Source organism: Tyto alba, unplaced genomic scaffold, assembly GCF_018691265.1.
Source record: "Tyto alba isolate M040663 unplaced genomic scaffold, T.alba_DEE_v4.0 Super-Scaffold_17, whole genome shotgun sequence".
NCBI classification, from domain to species: domain Eukaryota; kingdom Metazoa; phylum Chordata; class Aves; order Strigiformes; family Tytonidae; genus Tyto; species Tyto alba.
Genome location: NW_024881279.1, coordinates 6,808,530 through 6,819,532, shown reverse-complemented (window position 1 = coordinate 6,819,532; position 11,003 = coordinate 6,808,530). Strand labels below are relative to the sequence as shown.

The following is an 11,003-nucleotide window of genomic DNA, read 5'->3' as shown; positions in this document are numbered from 1 at the left end:
ATAGTTCCTCTCACTCAAAGGCTCCCTCAATCAGACGGGGCACCTGACCGTGATAAAAGCAGTGTCTCACAACCAACGGTGGAAGATCGCTGGCTTTGGCAGAAACGGCCTCGTCCCTAAAGCAGGTCACAGTCCCGAGAGGGGCTGTAGCACGGCAAGAACAAAAACCCCTACGGGTGCGATCTTACGGGTTGTGCGAGGAGAGCGCGGTTCCCACGCCGAGCCCCGGGGAGCGCGGCCGCAGCCGGGTCTCCGCTGCCCCGGTTGGGGGGGACCGGGACCGACCCCTGCCCCCCGGCCCCGGTCCCGCTGGAGGGCGCCCGCTCCGCGCCCGCGGCCGCCACCGCCTCGGCGCTTCCCTGCGCGGCTGCCGCCCGCCTTTTCGGAGCTCCCCGCGCCCCGCGGCGCCTCTCGCTCAGCCCCGCACCGCCCGGGGCCGCCCCGGGGCACCGCCGGGACCCCGGGAAAAGGGGGGGTTGGGGGGGAGGGCGGGCAGTGGGGGGTGGGATCTGCTCCGCGTAATCCCCCCCCCCCCCCCTCCATGGGGGGGGGGGGGGGGGGGGCGGCGGGCCCGCGTTCGGAGCATCCCCCCCATCCCCAGCGCGGGGGAGGTGGCGGGGGGAGCCGCCACCCCACCCCCCCACCCCCCTTCCCCGCTTCCTCCGTTTAAGACCCGGGCTGGCGGGGCGAACGGAGGAGAGCGGCCGCTCCGCAGCTGCCGGCCCCACTTCCGCGGCGGGGCGCGCAGCGCACAGGGCGGGCGCTGGATGCGCCGCCGGGGGGAGGCGGGCGGCAGGCGAGGGGGACCCCGCGGAGCGGCGCGGAGCTCGGCGCGATGAGCGCGGGCAGCGGAGCCGGCGCGGCGGCGGGCACCGCCACCTCCGCGCTCTGCCTGCTCCTCTCGCTGACCGCCGTGGCCGTCTGCCTGCTGCTGGGCGCCAAGACGGCCGAGCTGCAGGGCCGGCTGGCCGCGCTGGAGGAGCGGGGCTCCGCCGGCCCCGGGCCGCTGCTGGACGCGCTGCAGCCACGCGTGGAGCAGCTCTTCCGCGAGGTGAGTGGCGGGGCGGCCCACGGAGGGGGGTAGGGGGGGCGCGCAGGACCGGCGGCAGCGGAGCGAGGACTCTGGGGAGGGCGCTTCGGCCCCGCTCCTTCTGTCACCGGCTCCTCTGCCCCTCTGGAAAAACTTCCTCCCTTTTCCCCAAACTTGCCCCCTTTTTGCTGTGCTTTTCGATTTGCGGCGCTTGCGAACTCTTCCCGCTCCCGCGGGGCGGGCTGTGGGGCGAGGCGCGGCAGAGCCCGGCTGATTTAGAAGAGAAAATGCCCCAGGTGGAAAGGCGAGCAGTCTGGTCCTTGCGAACACGCGGCTTTTTCCCTCGCTCTATTCACTGGCAAAGGTAATCCGAGTACTTAAATACTATTTATCTCTGGATGTAATGGACGATAATTTCCCTGTTATAAATTTATGAACATGATCCCTGTTATCTGGACTATCACGGAGTATCGTGTGGTCCAGCAGTGCTGAACTGATTTATGGTGAGTAGAGAAGACTAGCAACTAGTTACTTTGCTTTCAATGCCAGGGGTTTCTGAAATTATTCAGTCAAGATTTCTATGCTGAAAGATTTGTCCTACTTGGAGAACAATTATCCACACTGATGCTCTTCTCCACAGCTAAACCGAATCTCTGGGAGAAGTTACACTTGATACCAGGGTTATATTTCTTCCCCAGACTCTGGTGGTTAGGTTTGGGGCTTTTTACAGGCAAGGAGGGTGAGGAGGGCTCCCATCACTCATAGGAGACACTTGAAGGTCCCACAGTTGGTTTGCTGGATTTGTGTAAATAATAAAGTGCAGCAAGATTCAACTGGGCTTACGGGGCTGCTGCAGGACGCTCCTGAGTGATCGATTCTGACATCTGGGGAAGGTTTTACACTGGGATTTTATTAATGGCCTGACTGGGGTGCAAAACCACGGTGCTGCATTAAAATCGTTACAGCCACGAAGCCCCAAGCGTGCACAAATGTCATTGTGTGCGGTGCCTTCCAGCCGTGAGCAGCCCCGGGGACACGAGGGGGGATGGAGGCAGCGCTGGGGGGGACGGTGAGACAGTTCCTCGTGCTGCGTGTCCGCATCGGAGTTACGGCGAGGATTCCGCTGGCACCGCCGCAGCGTGGCCGTTCTCCTGGAAACTGGGTTGCATTGACGTGCCTCGATAAAAGGGAAATGTTAAAAAATATTTTTTGGTGAAAACCCTGAATACCAGACCAGAGGGGTGCCTGCGAGGCGTAATCACAAAATCTAGTTAATGTCTTTTCTCCAGGCAGGAATTAGCCTGCCAGTCGTGGCAGTGGTTCTGTTCCAATTACTCCAATAAATGTGCTTAGCAATGGGAATGGCTTCTGTGGCACTGCCTAAGATCATGTGCAACCTCTTGCTGAGATTTAGTTAAGTGTGGAAAGCTTGTTTTGTACTGGGAATGCTCAGATGGAGATTGTACAGGGGAAAATAAGGCAAAACCACATAATTGTGTCTCTAATGCAAGAGTGAGCTTGTTGAAACGTTTAGTATGACCAAACTTTGGTCAATACTGAAAGCAAATTTTGAAACGAGTAACAGATTTAAGGAATGCATGGTAGTGATTGTGATATCTATTAATAGTAATTTTAAATGAACTTATTTATTTACGTTAAGGTTTCAGAAAGTGTCTCTTTCTTGACCAAACTCCATTACATAAGACCACTTGCTTGTCGGGCAACTTCTGTCCTTTCTGTGCTTGAGAGTTTCTGGAGAGTGAGAGAGTATTTCCATCATCATGAACATCAACTGATGCCTGGGGTCAGTTTTTTTTTGTTAAAATTCTGGGTTGGTCCTCCTTTGAAGTTTACCACAATATTTCAGAAGTGAAACCAAAGCTCCATACGCTCCCTGTGCATGACCCTGTGCATACTTTGTTCTCTGTCGCTGCCCAAAATGCATTACTCCATGTACCAATCCAGGGGGTTTGCTGGTGTAATTTACGGCAGAGCTGCCTATAAAGAGCAGCAAATACAACACCAACAAGCTGGCTCTGTTCCTTTTACTGTTGTTTAAATGTTTGGCAAGTAAAAGAGGATAGGAAATAATAAAGGCAGGGTGAGTGTGTAGTTAAGGCAATGAAAGCCAATTTGGACAACTAGGATTTAGTTTCTGGCCCTGTGACAGGCATCCGTCTGACTTAGGAGAAATTGCTGATTTTTAGTATGGCGGGACCTTGCCCTTGCCTTGGCTGTTCCCTCAGCGGGACGTGCTGCAGGGTCCTGCTCTGATGCCCTCACAAACATTTATAACAGCTTGGTCTGAGCGCGGCAGCATCTCTACTTGCTCTACGTCAAACCCCCCAATTTGAAGCGTGTAGTTTTCATACCAGAGGGAAAATGTTAACGGGGGGATTATAGAAGCATCCAGTTGTTGTAAACAAAGCTGGACCATTTTGTTCACAAAGGATTTATTGTCTGCGGCAGGCAGAGAGTGTCCCGATTAATCAGTTTCATGACAAGAACAATTCAGTGGGAGAACAGAGGACTCGCTCCAGGATTCAGATCTCCTCTGCTATTCCCAGTGATGCCTGCTGAACTAAGAGGATGGAAGAGCTTATTTTATTTTAATTTCCTCGAGCATCTTCATCATCCAAATTGCTTTAAAAATAAACAGCTAAAAATTGAGTGACTTTCTAACATTTAGATTGCAAGTGGCTGTCAGGAAAGTCCCTTCAGATACTTTCCTGCCACTTTTTCTCAAGGAAAGCATATGTTTTGCAGAAGGCAGCTGCATCACTCTGGTATTTATATTTCCCTTAGGACAACTTCTCTGTCAGGTGCTATGAAACCATGTTGATACTTTCAGGACCTCTTCGCATCACATCCAAGCAGCTAGAGAGGAATGCATAGGGTTTCAACAACAGAAAAAACTACTTAATCCCCAGAATAAAAGGAAAATAACCTCATTCACAGGTAGCTTAATTCTTGAATAGTCTACAGTGTTCAAATATTTGAACAGAGACTGGGTCATCAGCTGTATAAAACTGAAGTCTGAATACCCTGAATTCAGGAAGTACTTTGAATTTTCTCTTTGAAATGTGGGGACTCCAGTTATCAGATTATTGGTTTCTCTCTTGATAATAGTTTAGGTGAGACAGGGAGGGCATTCCTGGAGGACTGAGAGCAACAATTGTGGGTGGAGATGTTCCCACCCTTGCTGGGCTGCCCCAGCCACGACACGCTATGCTTGAGCTAATACAACTTACCTGTCATCAGGGCTTATTAACTTGGGCTTGGCAGTGTCCTAAATGCAGGCACGAACATTTTGGTTGGCTTTGAGAGCAGGCAGAGTGCGCTCACATCTGCCTGCAATATGCCACGTAGACATTGCTTTAGTTTTGTGATTTGTTAACGTGTTCTAGTTGACCCGCTGGTAAGTTTTTCACCCTGGAGATGGAAACACTGGGCTTTGGGAGGACCTGAGGGTGGATGAGCAGCCGGGTCTCACTGGCAGTGCCCACCCCACTGTCCTTCACCTCCTCATCCCTCTCCTAAAGAAACCTGCAATACTCCACGTAGCATGAATTTTAAGTCCAAAATCAGCCAAATCAGGTCACATCTGTTGTGCAAATATCCCCCTGCTGTGTAAACTCCAGCTTTGTTGTGGGCTGCAGTGGGGCTTTCCCCCGGGCGTTTGCCCCACTGGCGGGGCCGGTGTGGGGCTGCCGGGGCGATGCTGACACCTGAACACAGTGTAATAACTGCTGACTTGTAACAACTGACTTGTAATAACTGCTCAGGATGAGCCCAGCCCATGGTGCTCAGCTCCAGGGACTTTGGGGATGTGGAGAAGGAATCCCTGCCTGCCCCGTGCAAGGGTTGTCGACTGGCTGTTTGCTAAGAAACATTTCGTATTTTGTGAGCTACTATAGCATGGGGGATTATCCAGAGAGGCTGAACGGAAGGAGATGAAACTATGACCTCTCACTAGACGGAAGCGTGTTGGGTGGTTTGGCTGTTGGCATGCACATGCAGTCCGCAGTTAGAGGTAATGTGTTCTCTAAATGGCTATTTTTATTCCTCCTCCAAACAGAAACTGGGTGAAGGACTAGCAAAGCTGCGGACGGTGAGAGAGGCTCCGTCAGACTGCATGTGCCCCCCAGGTAGGTGCAATCGCAGCGGCACGGCCAACGCCAGACAGCCCGGGAGCTGCCTGCTCGCTGGACCAACGCCACTGAGCTGCTCCTCTCCTATTTTATATACTCCTCTGTATCAAGGAAAATGCGTTAAGAAGTGTTTTTTTCCAAGCTGAAGCACTCTGTTGTGCTTGAGACTGTTAACTTCTTCCATTGCCTTGCTTTGGCCTGGTTACAGATAAAGGAGTTTGAGGTTTGGACAAAAGCGATGTTTGGCTATAAGAATAAAAGAGTGAATAGCTTTACTCGGTTGTGAGCCCTGGGTGTTGGGCCAAAACAATTTAGAAGTAGTAGAAAATCACTGGGGCTTAATGCAAGTGTGATAATTAAAAGCTGCAGCCTCTCTGCCTTTTAGGAGGGTAGCAACTTCTCCGGCACTGCCTTGCTGTATGAAAGCTGTCACTGATTGTTTAAATTTCCTCCCAGAGTTTAATGAACTTCTTAAACTGTCAAAACTTCCTGTTCTGCTGTGGAAGTGCATGCTCCTTGGAAACAATAAGCAGCTTAGATTAGTTTGTGAAGGAATCTCATTTACAGAAACGCTCCATGAAGTGCTCTGCTGTCATACTGAACGGCATGAATGACTTTGGGCTGAGGCACTTCAAGCCTTTTCTTTTTTTTTTTCTTTTTTTTTTTTTTCCTTTTCACATAAGTAGCGAAGATGGGTGAAAGATGTGCAGTGCTTTGATGGGGGAGAGTGCACAGGCGTGTTACAAAGCCTTGCAAGCAGCCAATAGTTCAATTCTGGGTTTAAAGACAAAAATACTCCCTTAAGTGCTATATGTAGACGCATAATAGCCAAATGAGCAGTCTCAATTTTTCCTGCCATCCTGGATATGAATCCTGCCAGAACACACAGCATTAGTCCATACTCATAGGATGAAAAAGATGGAGTTTTTCTCCATAAGATTATATGTAATAACCTCAGAAACATTTCAGTAACCATGCTTTAAAATGTGCTGCTGCAGTTGTACTCGCCGTTTTTTTACTGGAAGGCTCCTACAGGCATCCTGTATGCCTCGCTGCCTGTAACCAAACCCTATCAGCTGAGACACAAATCATGCTTATTTTCAGCTCTTTGGACACTGGTGGTCAAATTAATTTTCTCCCTTCTGATGCACAGACCCAACCAAGTTCGTCAGCCTCACGGGGCTCTGTGGGCTGCATCTTGCTCTGGTCTGTGCAACCGGGGCACTACTGGTGCACTTGAAGTGGTCGAGAGGCTTTTCCCTTGCTCTGCAGAAAGCAATTGGGATTGAAGAGGCTCTTTTGTGACCAGGAGAGTCCCAATTCTGTTCCGGGTCAGTGGGTTTGCTGGTTGCTGCCTTTGAGAGATGGGGGGGGAGAAAGGAGGGGGAAGATTTTCCCACGTGTTGCTGAAATACTTGTTACAGTCATTAGTAATGAATGTCAAAGTAATTTGTGAGCTGAAGGAAGGAAAAGTGATTTCCTGGTGGGTAGGACATGTTATGGCATTGGTGGCTGCTCCTGGCTACCACCGTTGGGGAGCTGAGCACTGTGCTAAGGCGAGGATGTGCTGCCGAGCTGTCGTGAAGCCTTTCAGCTATTTTTGAGTAAATCAAAGGGATCTTTATATGTGTTTCTTTTTTTTTTTTTTTTTTTTTTTTTTTTCCCTCTTTCTCCCAAAGAAGGCTGAATTGCCTTCTGGTTTGTAGTTAAAAAGTTTGGTCCGGAAACATCCTGAAAGCTTGTGGCCTTCGCTGACATTTGCTGCAGAGCTATGCCAGGTTGCAAACTAACAGCTAAGCTTCAATTCTCCTCCACTCACCAAAAAAAATCCCCTGGGGAAAAGAAAATGCCCCCCCCCCATGGAAGGGATGGGGAGATGGAGAGATCCTGCCAGCCCTGCCCATAGGCAGGAGGAGGCAGGGAGCATGGCTGGCGTTCCCAGGGGAAGCTGGAAGCTGGTGGGTATCCTAAATGCCTGGGCTGGGGGGCTTTCCTCCCCCAGAAAGCCTGCTAAGCTTAAGCAGACTTCCTTATCGCTGGAATTAAAGCAAACCCAGCAAAGAGCTGTCGAGGATGGTGGTGTCTGCATCAAGAAGCCAGTGTGGTCCCTCCCTTGGGGGCTCTTTGGGCAAAGGGGGACTTGCAGATCCACAGGCAGTGGCCAGAGCAAACTGTCTGAGCTTGCCTTGTGAGTTGGGCTTGTGTTAAACAAGACCCTTTTTTCCTTGAAGTGAGTCAATTTAGGTTTTACTGGGAGCTTGAGGAAGTAGGGGTTGTTTTTAGGGGACGGCTAAAATTTGATAATTTGATAAAATGGACTTGCTACACCTTTAAGGCAGTTTGGGACAAGATGACTATGATCCACTTAAAAGTTAAATGGGACTCAAGTTATTTTGACTACAGCAAAGCCCTAAATCAGTGTTTGTAAAACACACAAGCAAAACAAATACCACCCCTTCCCCAAATATTCCCTCCAAACCCCACCCACCCACAAAAAATCCCCCCAAACTGACCCATTTTGTTCTTTGTGCTCTGCATTAAATCACCTATTTAGCTATAGGGCTCAAGTGGGTCATTATAAAACAACATTGACTTCTAAATGGAACACTTGGGGCTTTTGGGGGCAGGCAGGGCTGTGGAGAGCTGCTGTGGAGCCGGCCAAAGAGTGGTGGCGGGCAGGGGGGGCCCAGCCATTTCGCCAGGGCCACGGAGACATCCCAATTGCCAAGAAAAATAATATTTTTTTTTTTAAAAGCTTAAAAAATTGTTGCTCTGGATCTGACACTGGGGATGCTGCAAAAAGGTGTCGCCGTAGTTGTTCTCAGCATCTGTGTGCTGCTTTGAGTTGTTGAGTTGTTTTGCTTCATTTACTCAACCAAAGTGATGGGGGAGATGATGACAACAACTTCGTGTTACTTCGGTTCCTTCGTGGTTTGGACAGTTCTGTGGCTGAGGGAGAGGAAAGCGTCCTTGGGGGTTGGGGGCAGCTGGACCATGTGTGGGTCAGGCTCTGAAGTGCCGTGACGGGGTAGGTTGGTGACCCTGCTCCGGCGAGGACGCGGCCTTTTGGCCCCTCCAGCTATGTGGGACGGGGCTGCAGCGGTTGCGTGCTGCTGGCACCGGGCAGGCCCAGGACAGGCTGTCCCCATATGTTGGCTCGCTGTGAAACAGCAGCTCAATATTTTTATTATTGTCATTCCCCAAGCCGGGCCTGCAATATTTTGTAGAGAGGCCCCTAATCCCCCTTATGTTCAACCTCTTTCTCTGGTGGGATCCTCACACAGCCTTCAGTGCAAGATAAAGTCCAGCAGGTGCAGGAACACTTGTTTATATGGCATTTTGGACAGCCTTCAGCTGATGAGCACTTGGAGGTAGGTTGAAAGCAAGACTAAAACTTCACACTTGCAAACACTTTGTTTTTCAGTTGTGTGGCCTCTGGCTGCCTTTCTACTTTTTTTTTTTTAAGGAGTCTTTTATTTTCCCCCCCTGTATTTTTAAGCACAGTCTTTTGAAACCTGAGGTGCAAAAGGCTCTCATTAAATACAGTATTTGTCATTCAAGAAGTCTTCAGGGTCTGTGAGAAGGTCCCTCAAGTGCTGGAGGTGCTACATGCACCGTGCTAGAGCCTGAGAGCAAATGCTTCCTCTTAAATCCAGTAAGAAAACGCTTAAAACACGCCCCAGTGCACAGAAAATGCCCTGCCCAGCAGCTGGTCCTCGCTATATTGCAGACAGAGTGTGTGAAAATCTCCAGCTCTTTTGGCTGCTCTTGCACTGTGTATTTCAACGTATGCATTGTGTTTTCATGTGCCTTTTTATTTAACAGTACCTCCGGAGCCTTAACTCCAAGTTTCCCGGCTGCTGGATGATGCATATCCCTGTCTTCATCTTGAATTCACACTGAGACAGTGTCATATGCATTTGAACGTATTTATATACTACTAAACAGTGTTAAATGTTCAGTGTAGTAATCTGATGTTCCAGTTAATATGTGACAAATATTTCCCAATAATGGCTTGGCAGCAGGAGGAGCGGAGTGGTACTCCAGCCTGCAGGACAGCGGATTGCTCCATTGCTCGGCAATTCAAACCATGTGTACGTGGGGAAGCTGATCATTTAAAATCCTCCCTACCTCTGCAGACTCAGCAACTCCAGAGGTTCTCTTGCTGTGTTTATTATTATTTATACAATTTTTTATTATTTTTATTTTTATTTTTTTCTTACCCTAGCTTTATACACAGGGATCAGCTTTCTCCAGCTTGCTGTGGAAGTTTGGCACCGTACTTTCTGTGGTTCCCAGCAACTTGAAATATCTACCTAATTTTTACTGGTGTAAATGTTGTCTTCAAGTGTCACTCGCTATCTGCCTTCTCCCCACGTTGTCTCCCCAGGTAATTAGCACAACAGAATTTCCCTAATTGCTGGAGATCAAGGAGGAGAGGGCTCTGCTTGCTTTGTAGTCCTGACAAATGGCAGATGTTTTCCAGCAGGCCAAATGGGATGCACTGAGCTCTGGTAATGTCGGCTCTTTGTTTCACACTCTTGTGTGATAGCAGATATCATTGCCTTCTTTTTACATCTTCAGTATCTGGGTCTGTAGTGCTGCATTTCTGAGTCATGAATCCTTCAGGATATTTAAATAGATATGGAAAAATATCAAAGAAAAGCAAGTATTTATTTTTTAAATTAGTGGTGATCTCTGCTTTTCTGAGTTCCTTTGCATCTACTGATCTTAAACATCTGAATTATTCCTTGCTGTAACCTCAAGAGACACTTTTCTGCCTACTGAAACCATTAAAACTAAGTCTTTTTTTGTAATTTCTATGATTAAGAATCAGACAAAGAGCTTTACAACATTTTCAAGTTTTAAAATGTTTTCTAAATCCTTCTTGCCTAGGTTTCCCATACCCTGCCAGTCACTTCGCTTCAGCAGGGTTTACTTTCTTGGCCTGCAGGAGGTTCAGACATTATAATTACAGGATTAATATAAACAGGATTTTTTTGCACTAAACTTACAAACACAATCAGAATTCTCTCCTGCACAGACAAACCTGTGCCAGGATTTTAAAAAATGAGCCAGAAACCGAGCATTAAAGCATTTAAATAGTGAAGAACAACTGCCTGGGAAAGACTTTTGACAAATGGTGGCAGGTACTCACTTTCTGTTTGACATGTTTTCAAATCTTGCCCCTTCAAAAATACAAACTGATCGTAGATCTTAGCAGCTTTTGGAAGAATGCTCTCTGAGCATAGAAATCACTGCTGGCTACCTTCCATCAACTCCTTCCTGGCGACTGTTCTGCTGTCCCTTTTTGGATGTCTGTGGATGGCCCCGAGGACATCTGGAGCCGTGTCTGTGTGCCACATGTGCGGGAGCCGCCAGCCGCCTTCTCCCGGGAGCTACCTGGGGTGGGCACGGACACCCTCCGCCTTCGAGTGCTGGGGGCCCATCTCAGCCTTGGGAGCCCTGAAGCTCTGCTTAGGGAGTTGTTTCGTGGCTTCGGGACTCTCCGTTGATCGAAACCTATGGGTCAGGAGGTTGCAACAGATGGAAATAAATGGGGGAGAGGGAGTCTTGCTTGGTTTGACATCTCCTGCCGGCCGTAGGACTCGTGCATGGGTTGTGCGCCACAGGGTGCCAGCTGGCAAGTGGGAAGGAGCCCAAAGTCCCTCTTGAAAGTAGAGGAATGATTTCTCGTGTCCCAGCTGGTTGTTATGTGCCTGGAGGGGGTTGCTAGCACTGCTGCAGCAGCCACATATGCCATGGCAGTGTCAGGGGGACTTCTGGTCACACTGGCTTGCTTTTCTCTATTGCACAGTCAC

The 11,003-nt window shown here is 49.5% G+C and overlaps 1 protein-coding gene across 6 annotated transcripts in view; it reads left to right on the top strand.

Moving 5' to 3' along the window:
* Positions 1-708: 708 nt before the first annotated feature.
* The window catches only part of COL23A1 (collagen type XXIII alpha 1 chain), a 192,153-nt gene continuing 181,858 nt past the window's right edge, over positions 709-11,003 (top strand). For 5 of the 6 annotated variants that reach the window (XM_042790119.1, XM_042790121.1, XM_042790120.1 and 2 more), the window contains exons 1-2: positions 709-1,051; positions 5,109-5,178. In XM_042790119.1, coding sequence (XP_042646053.1) covers positions 836-1,051; positions 5,109-5,178 — 286 coding nt within the window. In that variant the 5' untranslated portion in view covers positions 709-835. The remainder of the gene's footprint in view (positions 1,052-5,108; positions 5,179-11,003) is intronic. The other variant, XM_042790122.1, reaches the window with a different exon arrangement.